The 24,088-nt window shown below is 43.3% G+C and overlaps 3 protein-coding genes across 7 annotated transcripts in view; all 3 read left to right on the top strand.

The window, feature by feature from the left end:
• The window catches only part of MTMR4 (myotubularin related protein 4), a 48,707-nt gene extending 45,867 nt beyond the window's left edge, over positions 1-2,840 (top strand). For both annotated transcript variants that reach the window (XM_081172881.1, XM_081172880.1), the window contains one exon: positions 639-2,840. In XM_081172881.1, coding sequence (XP_081029007.1) covers positions 639-816 — 178 coding nt within the window. In that variant the 3' untranslated portion in view covers positions 817-2,840. The remainder of the gene's footprint in view (positions 1-638) is intronic.
• A 1,992-nt stretch (positions 2,841-4,832) lies between these two features.
• On the top strand, positions 4,833-20,372 carry HSF5 (heat shock transcription factor 5). 2 transcript variants are annotated; one of them, XM_081172994.1, is made up of 6 exons: positions 4,833-5,923; positions 9,986-10,357; positions 13,836-13,933; positions 15,297-15,827; positions 16,337-16,514; positions 18,479-20,372. In XM_081172994.1, exons 1-6 carry the CDS (start codon positions 5,068-5,070, stop codon positions 18,547-18,549), a joined length of 2,106 nt encoding a protein of 701 aa, XP_081029120.1. In that variant the 5' UTR covers positions 4,833-5,067; the 3' UTR covers positions 18,550-20,372. The 2 variants fall into 2 exon arrangements, with proteins under 2 accessions (XP_081029120.1, XP_081029121.1); XM_081172995.1 differs by having other exon boundaries at positions 4,836-5,857.
• Positions 20,373-20,835: 463 nt separating this feature from the next.
• The window catches only part of RNF43 (ring finger protein 43), a 49,862-nt gene continuing 46,609 nt past the window's right edge, over positions 20,836-24,088 (top strand). For 2 of the 3 annotated variants that reach the window (XR_014002579.1, XM_081172955.1), the window contains exon 1: positions 20,836-23,659. Coding sequence is in view for 2 of the 3 variants with exons in the window: in XM_081172955.1 (XP_081029081.1) it covers positions 23,423-23,659 (237 nt within the window). In the remaining variant the exon portion in view is untranslated. The remainder of the gene's footprint in view (positions 23,660-24,088) is intronic. The other variant, XM_081172956.1, reaches the window with a different exon arrangement.

The raw sequence follows: 24,088 nt of genomic DNA, 5'->3' as shown, positions 1-24,088 counted from the left end.
GTATAGAAAGTACAGGTACGTCGGCATACATGAGGAAGTGAGAGGCCTTACAGGAAGGGAAAAAAGTTGGAAAGGGCAAAGATGGAATTCTGTGAGGAGATAGTTGAGTACTGTGAGCAGAGCTGAAATGGAAAGCTTGGAGGACAAAATGGGAGTGGGGATGAAAGGTTTCTGAGCAGGAGTTGTGGGCTAAATCAGCTGTCAGTGCTTTAGCCCAGCTTTATGTGAACATATAAAGCTGAAGGTCTTTCCCAGCCCCACTGAGATGCCAAGGACTGAACCTGGCACTTCCTGCATTCAAATATGTCCTCTGCCGCTGAGCTATGGGCAAGCAACTGCTCTTCCATTCCCACTTATAAGCCAAAAAGTAGTGCATAGCAGATGTAAGAAGCTCTGGTTAATTCATGCTATATATTCCCAGTGCCCCCACAGGAGAATCTGTTCCTTAGGCCACAGGGGCTACTGAAGAACCACAGTGCAGCAGAATACCTGGGGTTGCTTGGATGACATTGTCTGATCCATTACTGTGCCAAACAAGATAACAGAAGCCCCTTCTCTTTAGACAAGATCCTCCCCATACCAGACCACTTTGGCTCCAGGGTGACAGCTGTCCTTGTGTTCTTTTACTCCTTGCCCAGGAATTGTGGGAATGTGTTTTGTGCCAGCTGCTGCCACCTGAAGCTGCCCATTCCTGATCAGCAGCTCTATGACCCGGTCCTCGTCTGCAACACCTGTTACGATCACATCCAGGTATCCCGTGCCAGGGAACTTATGAGCCAGCATCTGAAGAAGCCCATTGCCACTGCTTCTAGCTGAACGCCAGCAGAGGAAAACTTGTCAAGGCCTGGCCTTTTCAACTTGCAGACTGGAAGGAAAGGGGAGGGGCTGCCTCTGCTGCAGCTGAGGAGGTCTGTAGCGCAGCACTTGATCACCAAGCCTTGTATGCACTGTTGGCGATTTTCCCCACTTGGTGCCCCATGTATTGGAGATGAGGAAATTGGATTAAAGAGTGTGATATGGCCCACCTCATGGTACTGTTTGTGGTCTGAAGACCTGAGGCTAAATCGGAGACTGCGGTGTCTTTACTTCAGAGGGCTGGCAAGGGATGTGGTGCAGATTACAACTGCCTTGTTCCCAAAAGCAATAGGAAGGTATGATCAGAACCAGACCCTCTTCTCCCCCACCTCACAAAGGCAGGCAGGTTGACTTGTGCAAGGAAGAAGAAGACTGCAGCCTCAGAGTTGTACATCTGCAGGAGTTCACTCTGGCTGTGTCTGTCACGTCTCAGTTGTGTTCGGCTTGCCAACCATTTCCCTGAGTGGCTCAAGGCCAGCACTAGTACAAAAAGCAGGAGCTGGGGCGGGGACTTCCATACTAAGCAGAGCATCTCTCTCTCTGTCCCTTCCCTGTGTCCCTTCAGGGAGTAAGACTCTTTGCCCCGGCAGCTGGGCTGTTGCTTGTGGAAAGCAGTTAAGTTTGGCTTGCTATACACTTCCTGCCCTCTGTGGGTTTTGGGCAGCCAGTTCCCGCCTGGCGTCTTCGCAGGAGACACCTCGAGCCTCCCTCGATCTACACCACAGTGTGTCATTCTCCTCCACTCCTTATTGCTGCACTTGTGTCTATTTCTGGTTGCTCTTTTATCCTGAAAACCTGGTGCCTGGAGGGGGCAGTCTGTGTAGGTTTTCTTTACCTCCTGGAATGTGCTGTTTATAGTGTGCTTGAGGGTTTCAGTCCAAAATGCTGCTAATGTTATTTCTCTCTGCACTTAAAAACTGTAGTCTGGAGAACAAAAGTGGGGGGTGGGGGTGGGAGGGAGGGAGGGAAGAATGCCAATTTCACAAATGGGAGGCGGCGAACACTTGCAGACAGGGACTTCCTGTTCCTGTCACTCAAGAAGCTGCAAGGGGTAATATAAAAGGCTATCATCATCATCACCACCTTCACAAAACTGCTCTCCAGCTCATTCTGACATCAATAAACCCCCTTGTTGGAAATGTCTCTCTTGATTTATAGATGCTTCACTTCAGTGACTGTATCAATTACTTTTCCCTAATACTTTCTCTTCCATCCAAACGAGCACTTACATGCTTTACAAAAGGGGAGTGAGATGCGGCCAACATTTCCACAGCTTTTCATGAGCGCAATGTTCATGATCACTTTTTCCTGAAGTGTAGTACATCTGCAGGGGGGTTTGTAGAGTGAACAGGATTGTGAGGGTTTCTTCCAGCTGGTCCAAGAGCTCTCAGATGCTCCACCAATAGGCTGGGCCAAGACATCTTGTCTCAAGAATGCGAAAATACTGCCCTCTCCACACTCAGATTGCATTCTTGCCAGTTGTCTATTCCTGGCTGATTTTTTTTATAAAAAAAAACTTTCAGTGAAGTTAGTGGTTCTGTCTACCTTATTCTTTCTTCCACATTTCAGCTTGCTTTTGGGTCATAAGCCTAAAAGCCAGCATCATCCTCTGACACTGGATCTCCTTGAGTTGCCCTGTGGCCTCTTTCAAGGAGCAAAAAAAACACACCACACACCTCATATTGCTAAAAGGTGGGATCTCCGATTTTGCCATATTCTGAGCTTTGTCCATGTGAAGTGATGGAAATAGGAGGAAGAGTTCAGGTTTGGTTCCAACTCATTTGCACAGATGTTGAACAAAAATCCGAAAACAAAAGTAGAATAAGACCCTCCCAAGTCGTGGTTAATCAAAACTGCTTTCAGCTCTCATGAATTTGTGTCACTGTCTTCAGGCAAAAAACAACTCCAAAATCAGATCAATAGCTTTGTGACAGGCAATGTGCTGTAAGAAATTCAATACAGTTGAATAAAATCTCTATATTAGTGCTGCTTTGTTGGACCGTTTTATTTAATCATGAGTGAATGAATGATCTTCCTGGAGCCTTTCCTAGAGGAGGATATAACCGGGGCTGCTCTGTTTCTCCTAGGTGAAAAAATGGCTTTTCAAAAGAAAAGGTTGGTGGTTAACAACTTGGAGAGGGCCCTTAATTTAACTGTGTCAAGAGCAGGCTGGGATCAGTGCCATTATGGACTCCACAGCACTTTGCAGAAAAATAATAAATCACAGGTCCCTGGCTTGAGAAATTTCAAGCTGAATATTCAACACATGGCAGGCAATGTTTTTATATGGCTTTTCAGGCAAAACAAAGCTATTTAGATAAAATCATTCAAAGGCCTTTGGCAACCTGGTGCCCTTCAGATGTTTTGGATAATTGTTCCCATCAGCCCCAGCCAGCTGGTCCAAGGTCTGCATTCCCTCACAGGGCAACTTTCCAGGGCCTGTATGTATGCCACAGGCAAAAGTGGCTGGAGGAACAGATATGACTCTTCCCTTTGGACAGAAGGGAAGCCATGTAAAAGTCAGAATTTCCACACAGACACACGCTTCCACCCCAGCAAGCAAAGCAGTCACAGCTCAAGGGTGTATTCCAGACATGCAAAAGCACTCGAAGGCCATTGCTGCAGCAGCATTTTTACAGGAGAGGTTTCCTACCCCATGCCACCAAGCCTGAGTTGACAAATGACTAAAGCATATTTTGGAAAAGCCATCTTAAAATATCCCCCTTTTTTTAAGTGTGAGGGTGGGGGCTCAGACCTACTTGGCAACCCTGCTGATTTTAAGGCCACCTGCGGGGCCCTGTGCATTTCATTCAATATAAAGCACCTAGTTTATTTTTGGCACTTACATAAATTGGGGTGACAATTCTAAGAGCATGGGGCGGGGTTTGTTAGTTTATTAGCGGCAAGGGGGAAAGCTCTGTATATGCACAGAGCTACATTTATTACATTTAATTATTTTCAGATTTAGGTGGCAATTACAGTTAAGGGTGGGTAATGTTCAAACACTATGGTTTATGTATATGCATTTTTTGCATAAGTTGGGAAAGTGTCCTGAACACATGCAGTTCTCCCTCAAATCACCAAGTTTGAGAATGAGGAACATAGGAACCCAGCTGCTGTGTTTGGCCAAAGGGGACCCATCAAGTCCAGCATCCTGTTCTCACCATTGATGGTAACATCCTCTAGGAAAAGCCAGCCAGCCACCCATTCACTGGCTCAGAGCACCCTTTTTAATTTGTAAAAGTTATGGGACTCAGGCTACGTACACCACATTGAGTTCCTTGGAGGAAAGGGGATATAAAGGTAATAAAAATTGTAGTATCCATGTCAAGTTGCGAGCCAACAGGAATTTTATTCATGTGCTGTGTGTAATGTATTTTTAGCCTGTTTATGAAGGAGGTGATTCCAAGAGTGCAGAATCTTGTGCTCTTGGTGAGGGCAAAGCATCCTTTGTACAGAGGCTCATTTGTTACAACCTATACCAATTTGCTATATGTTAACTATTTCCATGATGCGCATTTGTGTTTACGTAGCCAAGGTGTATATTAATTGTTTTTGTTTTTTAATGACATTTGCACATGATCTCAGGGAGGGAGTAAAAGGGAACTCTGAAAACTGAGGTGATTATTATTTTAAAAGATGCACTTGTTCAGTTTGCAGAAATAGCACGCAAACGAAGCAAAGAACTGCGAGATGCGGATTTGGGGGCGAGGGGAGGAAATGGATGAGAAAATCCATAAGATTTTCGCAGGTATCAAGTCACCTATCCCAAAGATAGCCTCGCAACAAACGAGGCACGTGCCGCCGCGTGTGCAATACGTTATCGTTACTATTTACTGTTTTGTCAAATGATTATTATTGTTGTTGTTGTTGTTGTGTCTATGATTTTTATGTGTTTGCCCAATCGCCGTTGTTGTGGGGGTCGGTTGTGCGGTTTTGGCGGGAGACAACGAAAGCGGCCTCGGCGCGTGCCTTTCCCGCCCGCCTCTGCCTCGTCGGCGGCGGCCCCGCGGGTGATTGACGGCGGCGGCCGTTGGGGGAGGAAAAAAAAGCCGCCGGTCCCTCGCGCCGTCCGTCCGTCCGTTGGGCCGTCCTGAGGCGGGGGCCATGGGGGCAGGAAACGAGTGAAAGGAAAGGGGAAAGAAGGAGGGGTGTCTCGCTCTGAGGTGCGCGCGAGGCCTCGCCGCCCGTTTCTTCCTCCTCAGAAGCGCCATGGAGGACTCGCTGCTGTCGGCGGCGCCCATCAACCCCAACAACTTCCCCGCCAAGCTGTGGCGGCTGGTGAACAGCCCGCGCTTCCGCTCCATCCGCTGGGACGCCCGCGGCGAAGGGCTCCTCATTGACCAGCCCTTGTTCGAGGCGGAGCTCCTGGGCGCCGGGGGAGGAGGAGCAGGAGGAGGAGGAGCCGGGGGAGGCGCGGCGGTGGCGGCCGTTGGGGGAGGCGGCCCAGGCGGCGATGGAGGCGGCGCCTCGGCCTCGTCGTCGGGCGTCCCCTCAGGGCCGCCCGCCTCCCCGGAGCTATTCAAGACCACCAACTTCACCAGCTTCATCCGCCAGCTCAACCTGTACGGCTTCCGAAAAGTGGTGCTGGGCCCGCCCGGAGGGGGAGGCGGAGGAGGGTCGGCCTCGTCTTCTTCGGCCTCCTCGGCTTCCTCCTCTTCCCCGGCTTCGTCGTCGTCCTCGGCCCCCGGAGGCCCTTTGCACCATTTCCACAGCCCGCACTTCCGCCGCGACCGGCCCGACCTGTTGGTGCACCTCAAGCGCCTGACCAGCGCCAACAAAGCCAAGCTGGCCGCCGGGCTGGAAGTCACCAGCCGCCCGCCCAACCGCTTCCAGCGCCTCCTCAGCACTTCCCTGCACGGCGGGGAGGCCCTTCTGGCGCAGCAGCACCAGCACCACCAGCAGCACAACAGCCCCGCGGGGCAGGCCGCCGCCGCCGTGGCAGCAGCAGCAGCCGCCTCCGCCGCCGGGGCGGCCGCCAAGAGCAGCGACAACAAGCCCGGTGAGAGAGACGGCGCGACGCAGCAACAGCTCCTGCAAGACCAGAAGGCTCTTGAGCACGTGCAGAGTAACCACAGCCTGCCAAGGGCCGTCGAAAGAGCCTCCAGGGTTCAACCTCACACCCCCACCCACCCACCCACAAAAAAGCATTTAGTTTCTTGAACAAGGGCAGCAAAAAGCTTTGTGGCACCCATTTTATGGATCTCTTTAGGCAGCAGTCCTAGCTCTACTTACCTAGGAGTGAGCTCTGTGGGATTCAGTAGAGCTTACTTCTGAGTAGACATTTAAATTGCTTACAGACTGCTTCAATAGTTAAAAATCCCAGTGCGCTGTGCAAAAGAATAAAAAACATTCAATGCACGTGTTAAAACCCACCAATATAAAATAACAGCGTAAAATAAAATTTATCTGTCACGGTAATATATAGACCAGGTAAATAGAAAAGGCTTCGATGGAACTAAGACATTTTTAGCATATGTAGTTGGCATATGCCTTAGTTCCAAATATGAACTAGCTAAAGATGAAATGTTAAAACTGAAAAAAGGCATAAACATTCTGCTTCAACAGAATCACCAAGTGTTGCCCACAGTTGACAGTTCTGTCTATGTGTAGATTACACATATGTATATGGTCACACAGGATGGAAGTTCATGTCATAATAAATATATTAGCCTTTAAGGTGCCACAAAACTTGGTCTGCTGCAGAAACAACACACAATGACACCCCCCCCCCCCCGTTCTTAGCATGGCCCCTTACAGCAAAATTCACTTTCATTTTTAAATGGAAACTTCTAGTCCCACATAATGGTTGGATGTGTGAATGTGGCTGCAGTTACTCAGTGCTGATGTGGAATGCATATGACAGGCACGCACCAGAGTTTAGTTCTAGCATTCAGATTTATGCCCCCTATGAACACCTCCCACAAGTTGAAAGCACCTTGGTACCACATGTGGACATAGTTCCATTCATACACATGCCTCTGCCCAATTTCCTAGGGTATGAAAATAGACACTTGAAATTCATCTAGCCTCTTTTCAAGTAATCATGCCATTCACTTCAGTTCTAACATTCTCTGAAACAGCCTTTTGGTCCAGATTAAACCTCATCCTCTGGATCTATAATCACAAAAACGCTTGTTTGAATCTCCCACTGTGTCCATATGTACTGACTGAAAGGGCAAGAGGAAAATCCATTCTGTTACCATCTTAAGCTATCCAGCTTCTGAGTACCATAGGAAAGTTCAGATACCTCCACAAGCATCTAATTTATATTAACTAAAATTAAACATGCAACCTCAGAAAACAAGATCACAGGATATTCACAAAGTCATACTCCAGAAGGTTGGTGGTGGTAGCAGGTGCTCTACTTCCTTCTCCCACTTCATGTGTTTCAGCTCTGCAATGCCTTAGCTGAGAAGACTCCTCCCACCACAAACTCCATCTACATTACTGCTGCACTCATTGCAATAGAGATGTGGGGCAAGAGTCTCTTCTATTGCAAATCAGTGCAGAATAACTCCCCTTCATGATGCTGTCCTATTGCATAATGCATATACTGTAAATTTCAAATTTGCTTTCTTCAGAGAACAATGGAAAATAAAGAACCTGAGATCCTAGTCAGGGCTACAATTTATTAAATTTTTTTGAGGAGAAACAGGTGGTTAAGTGGACTGAATTTTGCTGCGTAGATATGCCCACAAATACATTTTATCTGTTCCCAACCTTTAGGGCAAGTGTGCACCAGCTCATTTTGTACACTAGTTGTCGCTGTATACTGCAATTAGCTGGTGCAGTTTGCATCTTATATCACCCCTCCCCCAAGAAAAAGTAGAGCACCTCTAAAAAGAAGAATTAGTCTTGCTAAACAAATTGGACCATTTCTTATCCTAGCCATTGTCTCACTCTTCCTTTACTACTTTCCTCAGCCCAAGGAATAATGATATTTATTTTTATAGCTGCTACAATTAAGCAACGTTCACAAGCCTCTCTTCTTTTGCATACCCAGTAGGGTGCAAAAATGACTGCACAGTATTTCGAGCCCTAGCCTCAAACCCAAAGAGGAGGTTGTGTAGCTGATGGTCCTACTAGGTTAATGATACAAAAGGAAAGGAAACAGGAGGCAAAACATTGGGTTGGAGATTGCCCTTCCTCCATTTTTAACACAATATACATTTTTAATTTATATCTATCTTCCCCCCAGCTCAGCCTGAGGAGGAAATGTATAAACATCAATAATGGGTGAAAGTACTGCTAACCTCTGCAGGGAGATAAAGAAGGCCCACCCTTTAGAAGAGCAGTGCATTTGCCTGAGATATACACCTTATAGACAGGGACTCTTCACACAACACACAATTCCTACACAAATACCACATCCGTACAAGAAAAGCCCACAAATACAATAGAATGTGACAAATAGGAAACTGGTCTATGCAGCTCAATATTGTCTGCGCTGACTTGCAGGGGCTCTCCAGGGGTTCAGGCAAGGAGTCTCTCCCAGCCCCTTATGGAGTTCTGGATGTTCGGTATTGAACTTGGGACCTTTTGCATACACTGTGCCATGGCCCTTGTTAATTTCTTTTTAAACAAATTTATTTAAAACATCCACTTATCCTCAGTTTAGCTCAGGGAAGTGAATAACAATGAATTAAAACAATGTTAGCTGTTTTAACAGTGGAAATGCTGAAGCAGCAGGATATAAAACAACAAATTGCCATTAAAAATATTTTATCTAGAGATCCTATACGAATAAAAATAAAAATACAAGGACAACTTCTCATGGTCAAAACTCTGGTTAGTTTTAAAAAACCAAACAGCTGTCAGTCTGTTAACTGGGCGAGAGTTATAATAAGAGCTCTGCCTCATGAGACTGAAGGCCTATCTAGTCCAGCATCCTGTTCTCACAGTGGCCTACCAGATGCCTTTAAGAAGCCCACAAGCAGAAGATGAGTGCAACAGCACTTTATTGATTTGTGATTCCCTGGCAGCCAGCAGTTGGTATTCAGGGACATACGTAGTCTGAATGGCCTGGTCTGTTTCTAGACCCAGCTCTGCATACTGGTGCTTACCTTTAGAGCCCGTCAGGGTTTGAGACTGTAAATAATAATAATAATAATAATAATAATAATAATAATAATAATAATATAGCAAGTGTCAACCAGAGAAAGGGATGATGGTGTCCCGTTTCCAAGGTATGCCTACTAAAGATGCTCTCCTGGCTTTCCACGCTGATGCTGTTTTAGCGTTAGTTAAAGCTCTTTCTTAGTTATTTTAATTGTGAATATTAATTTCTGGTTAGTTTTTTATTTGCTTTTCTGTTGCTTTTAGATTTTATTGCGTTTTCGTTTCTTTATTTTAAAATTTGATAACAATAGTGTGTATATTTGTTGTAAACTTCCCTGGGATCTTTTTGGGGTGCAGGACACAAATACCTTAATATGTAAATGAAAACTATGCAAGGAGCCTCCATCACACTGCACTCCTCCAGTTTCAATTTGCACATATAATTCAAAAGAGTTTGCAACACTGATGTGGCAGTAAAGTCAGGCTATTGGCATCATGGTCCTGCCTGCTATCTAAATGGCAGCTTCTGATTCTGAGCTGGAAATTCAGGCTGTGTATCCCTCTAAAATTTAAGCTTTGTAGTGAGATCCTGGGCTCACAGTTAAATCCTGGATCAGGGCTGTACATATGGATGGACAAATATGTCAATTTCAGTTTCTCCGGTTCCTCATTTTTCCAATCTTAAATCCAGTTCACATTTCTGCAGCAATTTTTTTTTAAAATAATCCTCAAGAAAATGTGTCAGCTATTAATGTGAATTTCTCATAATAAGCACATTTTTGCATGCAGTTTTGACTATTTTTTTGCAAGCAGTTTCCCAGATGCAGAATATGTTTTTTGTATGTTATTTTCAGTAATATGTGCATTTTTGTGTACACTTTCCCCAAACTCAGCAAATACAATAGAGATAAAAATCATTAAGACCTTTAAATCAGAAATAACTTAAAATGCTTGCTGAAATAAAATGCTTGCTCTCTGTAATATTTTAATTATAGCTAATATTGAGGTATCTACTGTCTTATGCTTGTTAATAATCCAGTGAATACTTTCTTTCCCTCTCCCTATGCAGCACCACTGACTTTAGGACAGTTTCACCGGTCTTTTCGGCGAGATAATTTATCTCCATACTCATACCTGTCACCATCATCTCACAACCAAAATACCTTCCCACTGAAAGGTTCAGAACGGACTCCTCTTCCTCCAAGAACATGGCAGAACTCCCTTGGGATGCTCCCAGGGCAGGTGGAGACATCAACTTTTTCTGACAAAGGAGTTCCATTTCCTGTGCTCCAGAGGTTTCCAACTGAGGTAACTTACACTCTGCAGCCCAGCGCTACCTCAGTGCACATTCAGCAAGGACCGCAGACGATTGCTGCATCACCCCAGAAATATACCAGTTACGCAGCTTCAGCACCATACTCCCAAGCTTACTACCCAACAGGTAACCTGATCTAGGTATTTCAGAAAACAACAACATACAAGTGTGCTTTAATGCAGGGTGGGCAGAAAGCAAATGGTAGATAACGGGATTATTCAGACTAGATTGGGAAGAGTTTCTGACTCCCAGTTGTTTAACAATAGCAAGAGCAGACTGCCGCCCTCCTCACCTAAAAAAAAAAAAAAAAGCCTGTTAGAAGCTCTGATCTGTAGTAATTCAGATATAGAATGATACTTACGTAGGGTATTCAAGTGTAGGGCTCATGGATTATAGGGTAGACCATTTACTTTGCCCCATGGACCACTACTTTGAATCTGGCTTCCTTCACAGACACAATTTTGTACCTTTATCTAGTTGCAGGATTTGGTGGATTTCTCATCAAAGTAAATTCCACAAGCCTAATGTCTGTCCAGGATGAATATATATTATATATAGTGGGAAGAAGAAAATGCAAATAAAGTAAATCCAAAAAGAAGGCATTTCTTTTCTTGAATTTTTTTCAAAAGATACATCCCGTTTGAACAGTGCTTGGCCCTTTATACAAGACTTATATCATTGCAATTGAACACTGATTACAGGAGCGTTAATAATAATAATAATAAATTTTATTTATATCCCGCCCTCCCCAGCCGAAGCCGGGCTCAGGGCGGCTAACAATAATAAAACAGTACAAAAGTACAACATAAACAACATTCTAAAATCATTCATTATAAAAATTAATTAATTCAAGCCACTGGCAACCATTGGGCCAGAGCTCTGCGAAGATTGCCGAGGGAGGGAGTCAGGCTGTGCCCTGGCCAAAGGCCTGGTGGAACAGCTCTGTCTTGCAGGCCCTGCGGAAAGATGTCAAATCCCGCAAGGCCCTGGTCTCTTGTGACAGAGTAGGCTTTCTCTGTAGTGAACGGTTTTTTAGTATTGGACTGGCATTAGTTAAAAGGCACAGGCCATTGTGGATTATTTTTCATCTCATAGTCCCATCCACTGTCCTCGTTATATATTTTGGAAGGAAACTTGTGACACTGTTGTAGGGCATTTAGGGTGGAATCACCGTTCCTCATTTTCTATTTTTTTGCAGTCCATCCACACAACATCGCTACCAATCTTCTTATTTTCCTGGAGGCTTTTCTTATGGCTATTTGAAAAATGGTTCATAGTGCTCCTTTTTCATCTTTTCAAAAGTTGTGGTTTAATTGCTTATAGTGGGCAGAGGAATCTATCACCATTTTTCATATCTGCTGCAATTGTTTTCTGGTGTATGGGTTGGGAACGCTGTATTGGTGCTGCTTTCCCAGCAGGGAGACAAACTTCAACTGATCAGTGTTCCTGGATGTATTCAGATCTTACCACAATGGCGCACAACCAGATTCAGAAGAAGGAATATATAAAGTGAAGTGACCTCTGAAATACAGTGGACATTATGTGAATAATGTTGTGCATATACAATATAATATGTTACATATGGGCAGAGAGACAAAAGTATGAACTTAACAAAAACATCACAACAGAAGGACAGAAAAAATTAGATACTCTAAACAAAGTGTATTCCCACTAAGGAACAGGCTTGGCTTATGGCTCTTCCTTTGTTCACCTGAAAATTATGTTGCAATACTTCCCACCTTTGTCCCCCATTGTTTAATTCATTCATTCAATAATGGGGGGAAAGTTTCTATGCACAGATCAGCTCTTGTGGGAACAAAAAAAGGATGCTTCACTTAGAAGAGATTCATCTGCTAATTGGAAGCATACATGCAGAACAATCTGGCTTACACATCCCTCTGCAGCAGGCTTGTTTGGAGGAGTCCCAAGAAGAGCAGCAGGTACGCAGCCGTCTCTTCTTGTGGCTTCCTTGCTAAGATTGGGTTTTAGGTACCACTACTGGAGCCAGGTTGGGACAGATAGATCTGACCTATGGGACGCAATTTATTGTAGAAATGTTGTGCAAACCAGCCCTGAGTCTGGTTAATCACCATTATTGGGCTTGGAAGGTGTTTTTCTGGGTCATATAGAGAGGTAACCCCCATGGGGTCTTTTTTGCCAATATTCAAAGCATGGTGCTTGGGCTATCTACATGAGGTTTTACCTGCAGCAGGCACCTCTAGCCTAGATTCATTACTTGCCTCTTATTTAGAATGCATTACAGCCTGCAATGCCAGCAGTGAACTGATTTCATTTTAGTTTGGATGAGACAAGCAGTTCTTTACATTTTAGAGCTTTTGTTTACAACACAATAAGTTTGCAATTGCCACTCATTTGTTGGGAGAGTAAGGATCTTGAGGATTTTTCCGGTCCTAGTTACAATAGTAGGAAAATGTAATTGCCCCTTGAGCTGGTACCACACTTGTGAACATAAGCTGGTTGCCAAATTACAGCAACTGCCCTGTGGGAAGGGACCTCTGATGCCTGCTCCTGCTCCAGTGAGGCTGGTGTGGTTCTTGGGTCACCTCCAAACTGTTAGTTTTCTGAAGGGATTCGAGCACATACCAGAAAATTTAGGTTTGCACAAGTAAAGTGGATTAAAGGGCTCTCTTGCCCCAGTGAGAGAAATCCACTTTAAAAAAAAAAAAAAAACTGATTTTTTGCAATTGGAAAAGTGATGGGAAAATGTGTGGGATGAACACGGGATTAACAGGCAACACCTCACAAGCAGATCAAAATGAATTTTCAATGTTGAATAGCTTCTCTGCAAAATCAGAACTCATGACCAATAAAGACTTGATAGAGTCTAGCCTCCATGTAAGCTTTGTGCAAGCAAATGTGGAAGAGCTCTGTTGTATTTTATAAGTGCTGTTAGCCACCTTGAGGACACTAGTGAAAAAGCAACTAAAAAAATAATACATGAGCACAGCGTGGAATTTATTTATTTAACAAAAGTGATGTAAAACCAAAGAAACATCAAAGTGGTTTACAAAAAAGTGGAATACGGTTGCATGATTGTTATATACCTTGTAAAGTATCTTTTTAAGATCACTGTGAAAAGCAGTACAAATCCATATTCACTCATCCCACTGGCTGATGTTCTAAATAAGTTTTATCATTTATATTCATGTATGGTGTGAATGTCTTCTAAATTAAGAAAGAAAACTGGACACAAAATAAGATAGACATTTATTCATACGTCAAAATCTAGACATTGTTGAGCAGGACCATATACTTTTCAGTAGAGCATGGGATTTTAAAAACGGAAATAGTAGCAAACATCAGCAAAACTATTCTCTCTTTTGGCAAGAGTACCCTGCTATTTTTGAAACCCTGTGTTTTTGCTTTCTATGTACGTCTTTGCCAAGCTGTGCATTCCTCCTCTTTAATACCTCTCTGAAACCAGGCTGTTCCTTCTCCATTATGTGCAGATAGAATATTGCATTTTTGTGCTAGTTTGGAGCTAGTAGAACTATAGTATGTATTTAAAAATACAATCCAGAGAGGTTTCTTAATGGTTGGGAAAGTTTATTATTATTATTTTACCTTTTCTTCCCCTTTCCAGCTGTATTACAGTGTTGCTCTCCACCTACCCACATGGATCCCTTAAGTGGCTGTGCTAGTCCTACTGCCTCAACCTATACACACTGCAGTTATTTTCAGGTGAGTCAAATAAGCAAGTATATTGGCCATGATCTAATGAGCCACTTTAGGCATACCTAATGCAATATTTGACTTTGAAGAGCAGACTCTTTTGATGTGCGCATCGCAAACTGTTTTTGAAGTTCTCCTCTGTTTCAAAAGTGGCTTGCTATATGCCAGAGAGGAGCTGCAGATTGAGAAACACAAGACCAAAGCTTCCTTGGTCACACAGAACAAATTGAACATGTCTTTGGATCATAGCCCGTGTATCAAAAGACTTTCATTCTGGTTCGCTACTTCAGCTACATATCAATGCATAAGAAGTGTTGTTTTGCAAAATTGAAAAATAAATGGAAAGAAAACACTTCATATAATAAGAGAGCTGGAAGGGACATTGTAGGTAATCAAGTCAATGTGAGATCTGCAATGGAAGAGACAACTACAGCATCCTTGTCAGACGTCCATCCAGTCTCTGCTTAAATAATTCATAAATGAAAGAATAGTGTGTGAACTCTTTACATTGTTTTGGAGCCAAATGACTGATATAAACAAGTACTCACAAATAACTATTTAAGTTTCAAAGAGAAGTAAAATTACTTTTCCTTTTAAAATCATTTTCTTCTAAAATCGTTTTGCCTTACAAAAACCTTAACTAAAACTGTCTTTTGTTTTAGAAACATTTTGTCTGAGGGCTTGTTATTCACCCCATGTCTCATTGCCATACCACTTTACCCAGTATAGGGAGTAGGATGGGTCAGTTAAATTCCAGAAGGCTAAAGGGCTGTTTAGTGGAGGCAGCCAGTACACACACACACACACACACACACACACACACACACACACACTTGGTGGACTTGGCTTGGCTTGACTGTTTACCTCTCTTCTCTCACAGTGCAGGCCACAATCCTTTCCATCTGATGTGTTCATGGTATTGAAATAAAACATTTTTGTTTTTAATGAACATCAAAAATGCAGCAGCTCAGTGGTAGAACACCTCATTGAAAAGTTATCAGGTTCAATCCCCAGCTTCTCCAGCTAAATCTTTGTAAATCATCATCATCATCATCTCGATACACCAGGGTATCTGACATAGTATAAGAAGCTTTCCATGTTCATATGTTCCTAACCCAAAAGGCGTTAATAATGCTTCATGCCCCTTGTCTGCTCCATACTTATAAATTACACCTCATTAGACAAGGCGTATTGTTCATTTGGTTGGACATATGGAAGTGTTTGACTTATTAAGCCAAACCAGAATGATAATGTTAACATGGTTAACATTGTTTGTGGAGGGCCCAGTTGACATTGTTGAAAGAGCATAACATATATGCCAAAAACAAATAGATAAATGGAATAAATATATTTGTTGCCTTTACCTTGCCAGAACCCACCAATGCAATCTTCATACCCTGTTGAATTTCTACCTTCTAACTGGTCCTGCAACACCTCTGATGAAAACAAGAAGACAGAAGTAAACTTGGAGGCTGTCTTCCAGATTGTAGATGAGATGCATTCATCCCCCAAGTTGGAAATGGTGAAGGTGGAACCAGTGGAGAGCCAGTGTCCAACTTCACAGCCAAACCGAGGCCAGCAGTTACTAGTTAATCCGGGGAACAATGATGCACCTTCTTCAGGCCAGGCTAGCCACCTAGAACCTCTGACACCTGTGGGCTCAGATATTACATCCTTTGTGGTGGAATCAGAGCAAGCTATAGCATGCTCCTTGCCTCAGTCTCCTGAGTTTATTTACACTATCCACACCACTGAACCAGTGGAGAATACCACAGCGCAAATAGTGCAGCAGCCTGCAGCCACGCAGCCTACACCAGCAAAGCTGAAAGAACAGCTGAACCAATCTTCAACACAGTCTTCCATGGTGTTTGTACAGGAGGAACTTCCCTTCAGTCAGCCGCAGGTATGGTGTAATGCAGTGAAAAGGGGTACGACATTCTGCATTGATAACCTAGCCTGAATATTTTTATGTGACAAACCAATATTTATATTACTACCAATATAACTTCTATTTACAGCATTGTTCATTTTCCAAAGTTATAAACATAAATATTCCATATTGCATGTCACATAGACTGTTTAGATCACTGTATAAGTTTTGCTGAGAGACGTAATGCAGAAAGCTAGTGTGGTACAGTGGTTAGTGGGCTAAAACTGGGGAGACTTAAATTCAAGTCCCCACTCAGCCAGAAAGCTCTCACTGGTTGACCTTGAGACAATCCTTTTCTCTCAGTCCAATCTCGCTCACAAAATTCTGAGTACATATAAGATGTACTCTTGGTCTCCTTAAAGTAAGGGCAGGATATAAATGTTTCAAATAAATAATATGGTGTAAAGTAACATCTTCAAGGGACTGTTAAAAGGACATTTATGTGAACACTTCATGGGGGATTTTTTGTGCATTTTTTAAAGGAGGATCCCAGTATCAAGTGTCAGACAAATCCATCAGAGACAGTTGTGTCTTCAGAGCAGATAGGATTCCTCCTTTCGGAGGTGGGTCCTCTCAGCAAATGTGCCAAAGATTCAGTTTCCTCCATCCAAACCAAATGCAGAGAAAGAAGGAGCAGTTCACAGAAGGGCAAATCCCCTGGTAAGAATGGCAGGCTTTAAGGATTTGTTGAAACAAATGTATTGTTGTGCGCCACCTCAATCTCTGAGCTGTGTGAAATTCCTGGGCTTCCAGGTGCTTACCCAGGGGTTGTGCTTTCTTTTGGGAATGAGGCACAGCAGAGACTGAAGTGTCTTTATGATATATGGTTTATTTACACATATATACAACCAGAGCCTACAATGGAAGGGTTAACAGTATTAGCACCCCAAGAGGTTTTTGTTTCTCCCATAGCCACAGGCTTGGATTCAAACAGACACCAAACATTGCTTTTGGCTCTCTTTCTAGCTTGCTGATTTTCTTCTAGGTCACACCCCTCCTAAACTCTAAATTCTGGTTTTATCTGTTGAGGGAGGGCCCCCCCAACCATTTGTGTCTCCCATGGAGCCCCTAAGCCTCTTTAATAGCTCATCACCCAGGCCATCACCTCACAGGAAGCTAGGTTGCCTTGATTAGATTTTAACATTTGCTGGATATAGGGATTAATGGGATCTGGTACCCATAAACTCAAAGCAGTTTTTATACTAGGAATGTGTACCAGCCATAAGATTTGACTGTTGCTCTGTGTCTCTCAGGACTGAATTAGATTTGTTAAAACTGAGGGTGTTGTGTTCTCCACATTGACTATAATGTCACCTCTAAAAATGGCTATACCTTTCCCCCCGTTTTCATTGAACTGAATAAAATTTGCAGGCATAGCAGATCATCCAGGGGTTTTGTGCAGAGCACCTTTAAAACAAAGGGGAAAGTCTACATTTTCATTTTCTGTCATAGTTGAATGCAATTTGCAGGTATGGTCACCCCTTCTGAGGGAATGGAGCCTGCCTAATTTCACAATGATGGCTGTAGTGATTCTCCTCCAAGGACAGAATTTACCATTTTGGGGCGGGTACATAGGGGATGGAGTGGGATGGTGGTGGAAGAAAGAGCATATATCCCTAGGAATGGGGTGGGCATGTATCACACCCCAGCAAGGGCTCAGTGTTAAAGATGGTTAGTGCTAACGAGTTTATTCATAATCAAGGTGTGAAGCTGGTTAATTATCCTGGTTAGAGAATGCATCGTGATTAACCTTGGTTCCAGTGTAACCTTTAACAGTGATCAGAGTGACTGAGGAAGACATTAAACATGGGAGGCAAGCAGGTAGGGGAGGGAGTGTAGGATCTGCTGACCTGCTGCTGATCACTGGACAATGATTAAGGGACAGAGTTAAATCTCTGTTTGCCCTGTCAGTAATACATTTTTAACATGAATCACATTGTAGATGAGTAGGGGAGAACTATGTGTTACATTACACTCTTGTGTCATGAAATCCTGATCCTTTGCAGAGCAAACCCTGAAAGGCATGCACTGCACTAGACAAGGGTTTGGCAAAAAGGAAGAGCTCCATCATTCTCTGGGACTCTGCTCCTACAGAAGTTGTTGTTTAATTTATGAATCACCTTTTCAAGTGTTTCAAGGCAGTTAACAAATATGCCATAAATACTGCTAAACAAATTTAAACCACACAAAACAACAAAATATAGATTTTAAAATAATACAAACTGGACACCTAAGACTGAGACCTTTTGATTCAGAAACAAAAATATATTGAAGTGCTTCTAGAATGTACAGACTCCACGTACCTCTTGTGTGCTGTTCCACAGAACAGGGGCAGCCACCCTGAAAGCCCTGCTCTAAGTTACTACTGAGTGGGCTGGCTGGATAGCTCAGCTGGTTAGAGTGTAGACTTCTGTTACTGCTGCCAGTGCTCTGGAACCATTTTTAATTTACTGACATGGGGCTTGAACCTCCCAAGGATAAAGGCAGGTATTGGTGGGTGAGTTTCATGTGGAAAGTAACTGGCAAGGGAAGGCCTGAGCACGCATTTCTACCTCTTAAGATGTAGCATGCATTTCCAGTGCCCTCCAAAGCAGATATTGAATTGCCCTTTCCATTCCTCCTAGATCTACATCTGCTAGTGGATGTGGCTTGCAAACAAGAACATTTTCCAAAGGAAGAAGAATTAAGGGAGTGAGAACTTGGTGGAAAGTGTGTGCAAATGCCGAGTAGTGGCCAGCTGGGGAAGAGCAGTGCCTTTCACTCCAAAAGGACTTTGGATACTTTTCCTTCGTTATTAACAAAACACTCTCCTTATCTGGTCATTTTTGTTTCACATGTAAATAGTCCCGTCATTGTTTTTATTATACCTCTTTCATAGGTTTAAATATTTTTTCTGGTCAATTTCTCCTGATTTATTTGCCCAAACTCTTTAAAAGTAGAAAACATGGTCTCTTGATAAACAGAAAAACTTAACATTCTCAGGGAGCTGTTCCAGTTGCAGAATGTTCTTTGTTTTGCACTGGAATGTCTACACTGTGTTGTAGCAAACAGCAGCAGCAGCTTCTCCCACCCTTAGGACTGTTTAAAATTCATTTGGAGAGCATTTAAAGGTGGAGGGTTTTCCAAAACAAACAGAACTCAAAGGAACTTGAGGTCTCAAAATCTGAGGTCCAAATTGGTCATTAATTCTAGAAAGGCACTCAGAATGATGAGCTCATATTCTAGGTGATTGCACAGGAAGTTTTCTTCTTTTTTGCATTTGTTCCTTTTCAACAGCAAATATTATCTTGTCTAAGAGAATAGCTGCTGCATATTTTATGTTAATGTAGCATTCTTGGGTTTTAATAATTTCCTCATTCTAGAGGCACTTTATAATAATTAGTTAAGGCAATTGTTGTTTTACTATATTGCTTAGTTTAAATATATCTTCTCAGGCTATTTTAACTTGTTTAACATAATTATATTTATTGATAATATATGTTAAAGAGTCATGTCTTTGCACTCCTATTTATTTGTGTTGTAAGTATATTGGTATATATGTGTGTGTGTTTGTGTGTGAATGATGTAGCACAGTGAGAATGTGCTTTAAGCTAGTTCACTCATATTTTCAGTGTCATTTTCTGCCACTGTGAAAAATGCACAAGAAAGTACTTGGAAAAAAGCAGAGAGAACAAACAGATCTGCAGCTTATTGCTCTCTTACATTCGTTATCTCCCAGTACCCATGTGAACAGCAGGATGAACCAAGGTCAGATGTACATACTCGGCTGGAGCCTCATATTAGACAGAGATCTTAATGTTATGTCTTTTCCTTCAGAAATGCCATTGCATATCTTACCAGATATTTTGAATACTTTGAGATAGCCCTCAATTAGTCTTCTGCAACCTTGTTTTTCCATCTTGAAATTCAGTATTATTTTAAAACAAGCAGGTCAAATTGAGCTGGGAAATGCTATTGTAATCAGGGACTATCTAGCAGGGTCTCTGAGATGCTGAAACTGAATGGTAAGAGTTGTAGTAGTCATGTTGCTTGAATCCAAAATAGCTTAGCGATGAGTGTTTGGCGCCAGACTAGTATTGATCCATATTAATGCAGGCAAAACTGATTTTTTGACACTCTTTCATAGGATTATTCCAAAATTTCTCTAGTAGTCATTTATGAGCAATCAGTAAAGTAAGAGCTTTCACATGGGTCTGTAGTTTTAAAGCGGAATTAGGAAATTGTATTTATTATCTTTCTCCTGTCCATGAGCTAATTGAAACAAAGAGGCCAAGGAGCTGGATCTCCTGCCATATTTATAGGCACAATTATTTAATTTTACTGGCTCTTGAGCATTTGTAAGATAGCAAAAGAGAAAGGACATTCACACTGTCTAAAGAAATCTGCATAGAAATCTGCACAGTATCGCTGAAACTAATAGAACAGGGTTAACTCTCCAGAATAGGTCTTCTCAGTGTTTCCACAGTTTTAGCCCTAATGTATGTAGTCAATAAACAATAAAGTGCCCACTCCAAAGAAGTCTACAGTTTCGTAGTTTGTTTTAAATTGAGTAGTGAATTACAAAAACATCCCACCCACTAAGTGTGAAAGAAGACTTGCATATCCATTGAGTTGTAACCTTCTACCGTAATTGTACAGTTCTGTCTTAAAGATCTAACAGCCAAGAAGCCTTAGGAAGTGATGGAGGTATTGTCCTGCCACTGAAGATGAAGCCACATCAGTGGAATGATATGTCCACTGGCAGACCTCCCCTAGTATGTTGGTGGAAGCCTCCGACATCCTGAATGATCTGGACAGAAACAGGGTGTGTTGTGGGCATAAATTTGTTGCTCTGTATTGCTCCTCTTTATTTAAAGCAATAAATTAGAAACCATCGTACATAACACTTTCAACCTAGATAATGACAGATAATTAACTAACAGAGTTCACAGAACTTTAGTAAAAATATCCATATTCAGCTTGCCACAATTGTACAAAAGGTGAAGCTGGCTAAATGTTTGGATCTTGGCAGTTTTCCTTCTTTTATTTAAGATGATGTAGTTTTTCTCTGTACCTAAATAGATTTTATTGAAAAAATAGATTTTGTCACAAGTTTCTGTACATTGCAGGATACTTGACTTTCTAGTAACCTGAACGCTGTAACCCAGTGCAGTATATCACATGAGAAGTTACAACTCCCACTTGCAAACTTACTCACCTCTTAGTGATGTCAGAGGAGAATAATACAGTAGTTGAATTCCAGGTCTCTGACATCAGCATGACCTGAAATCTTCCTTGCAGTGGCTACGGCGGGATGGGGTGAGGTGGCGGCAGTGGTGGAAACATCTCCTGAATCAAAATTAACAAGAGCTGAAGAAAAACTGTAGGGTGCACAGTTCTCCCGGCTGTGAATTGATTCTTGCTCCTGTGTGGAAGTGACTTACAGATACTAGCCTCTGTGCTATTTAAAGTGCTACAGTGAAGCTGGTTAGTCTACATTGGCAAATGAAGGAGCCCTAACAATTTTTTTGGACTGAACTCATTTGACTTTTAATTTCCATCTGTGCTCTTGTTGCGTGCAGTTCTTTGGAAGGGAGAAGTGAGCAAATCTGGCTTACATAGAACAGATGATTCGGTTGTCAGAAGCGAAGTGAAGGCTGTACTTGAATGCAGTTTAGCTGTGGATCAGGAGAGGGAGTCTAGGAGCTCTGAAAACCAGATTTAGGGGGTGGGGTCGTTGCCTTTGGCTGCTCCACCCTCACTTTGTGTCAGCAGGTAGAAAGTGCTTGCAGTCCCAGGGGAGGGAGGCAGAGAGCAGAGAGTACAAGCTACGAGCCACAGGTTTTTTTGGAAGGGTTTTTGCCTCCTAGGAGCTGATCCAGTGGTGCTGTTCTGGAAAGGAAGCTCTCCCACGACCTCTGCAGAGCTGCCCAAGTCCACTCAACCCCTCGGGTCCCTGCTACTCCTTTGAAGAACAAGATCACATTCTCCCTTAAAGCAACCTTCCGAAGTTTGCCGCTGGATTTCTGCTGTTTGAAGCAACTTCTTTCCTGCTCCCTGCTCAGACTTGCTTACTGTATCCGCTGAAAGAAGGGGAGGTTGTTCTGCTCAAACTCAAAAGGAGTTTTCAGAAGTGCTCCTGGATTCCTAGCAAGATTTTTTTTAGGTTGCTTTGGAAGCTAGATTGTCGCCACGCCTGGCCCACGAGTCTTCAGCCTGGAGTCAATTTTTCCTTCTGATTCAGACTGGAATTTCACATTTACCTGTATAGAATGTCTCTGCAAGTCTCCTCACTCTCCCCTCAGTCCCTGAAATCTGTAAGTAAGATTCAGCACACATTTTGATTGATTACTGAAATATTTTTTTGTCCAGGATTTGTAGTGAACCTTCCAGCTGTTACTTAAACCCATGGATTCTCAGAGGCAAACTACATACCAGGTTTGCATGCCACTTAAAAAAAATATTTTCCCTCCTTTACTTGACTGAACAAACATTTTCGCAGATAAATGTCTATGATTTTCTGCAGTCATGAAGATTTCCGGTGGATATTTTTTTTCTAATGTTTAGGATGCCTTCTTTCATGTTTTCAGTAATGCACATCTAAAAGCGGATATATTAATTCCGAGATTCGTATAGGAATGGAATAAAATGCACAGGTGTCTCTCTCCGTAGTTGTTTTTCCTGTTTGGGGCCTTTTTAAATTTTCGAGATCTGAAAAACATCTGAGCAATGTCTTGTTCCTTTCATGAATTTAGGGAGTTGCAGATTATACCATCTGGATTAAAAATGACAAACGGGTGGAAAATTCCAACCTAGAAGATTGATTTTAATACCCACAACCAGGTGACTGAGGTGTTGGCACCAGAGGCAGGTGGAGAGAAATAGATGAAGACATAGCTGATGACAGTGATCTTAATTTAACATGAAAAAAACTGGTTGACTGTTCTGACTCCTAAATGGAGCCCCTTCCCAGTCACCATTGCCTGTTCATCTGTGGCATGGAAAGGAGAGAGAGACAAGAATAGTTAACGTTCTTGGAGATGGGAAAAGTAACTCACTGGTCAGAAGTCAACAAGGGCTGCTAAGGCCATCTGATATCAGGGGATTGGCCCTGTTTGCCATCCTAGGATATAAGAGGCTAAAAGGATTTGGGAAGCAGAGATTGTCTTTCCATGGGGAACTGCCTCTCTCCAACCGCCAGCTCTGACACCCTTCCCAGAAGAACCCAAGAGCTCTTTGTACCCTACGCTCCCCGAGCCCCCTTGGTTCTGCTTACAACATCTGAGTTCATCTGGAGGAGGAGGAGGAGGAGGAGAACCTGACCTGATCCTTGTGATCTTGTGGAGCTTGAGGCCTTCATACACGTGGCACGGAGAAACCCTCCTAGCACGGGGGAAACAAGGAGAACCCGGAGGTAGGGACGGCAGGTAACCCTGCTCTGTTTTCTCCTCTGACCCATTGACTGCTGCCGCCACACGGAGGGCTTCTAATCCTCAACAATTTTTGCCTGTTGTTGGAACCTGCTGGCGGGGTGAGGACACATTCCTGAGCAGTATGTGTGGCCGGAGCGCACTGCTGCACCTGGGAGCATGAGTGTTGGCCCCCAGCTACAGCTGGCAGTCCTCTGGCCTTGGCTGCTAATGGCTACGCTGCAGATACGCCTGGGCTACTCAGGACTGGCTCTGGTGGCGGCCATGGAAGCCGAGCGCTCTTTGGTCCAGAAGGCAATCATCCGGGTGATCCCTCTGAAGCTGGAGCCCCTCACACTGGAAGGAGTCTTCGCAAGTGTGGCCGAGGTCACCCCAGCTGAAGGGAAACTGCTGCAGGTAAGAGGACCTTTATTCTGCTTCCCCCCAGCCCCTCTCCCTGCCCCACTTCTGTCCAGTGGTTGGTCTGTTGACTACAGGGGTCTTCCATTCCACCAAGAAACCAAAGCCTCAGAGTTTTCTTTCTTGTGGAGGTGCCCACCTGTCTGGTTTTCAGTGTCGTTTTTTTCAGAATGATAGAATTACTCCTCTTCCGGCTGCTAAGCAAGCATAAAGTTAGGGACATGTGGCTTCCATGCAAAAGTGTGAATTCTCTTTGTGAATGAAATGTGAAGGCACCAAAACCCGAGGCTCTCTCTCTCTCTCTTGGATGCATCATTTTGGTCTTCATTGCATCCAGAAATCTTTCCTCCCATTTGGTTTCTTTTGGCGACAAGGTGTGTTTCCAAATAGTCACCTCCAGTGATCTGCTCCCTTCTCCTGTCCCAA

This window comes from Podarcis bocagei (assembly GCF_964188305.1).
Source record: "Podarcis bocagei genome assembly, chromosome: 15".
NCBI classification, from domain to species: domain Eukaryota; kingdom Metazoa; phylum Chordata; class Lepidosauria; order Squamata; family Lacertidae; genus Podarcis; species Podarcis bocagei.
This window is presented reverse-complemented; position numbering and strand designations above follow the sequence as displayed.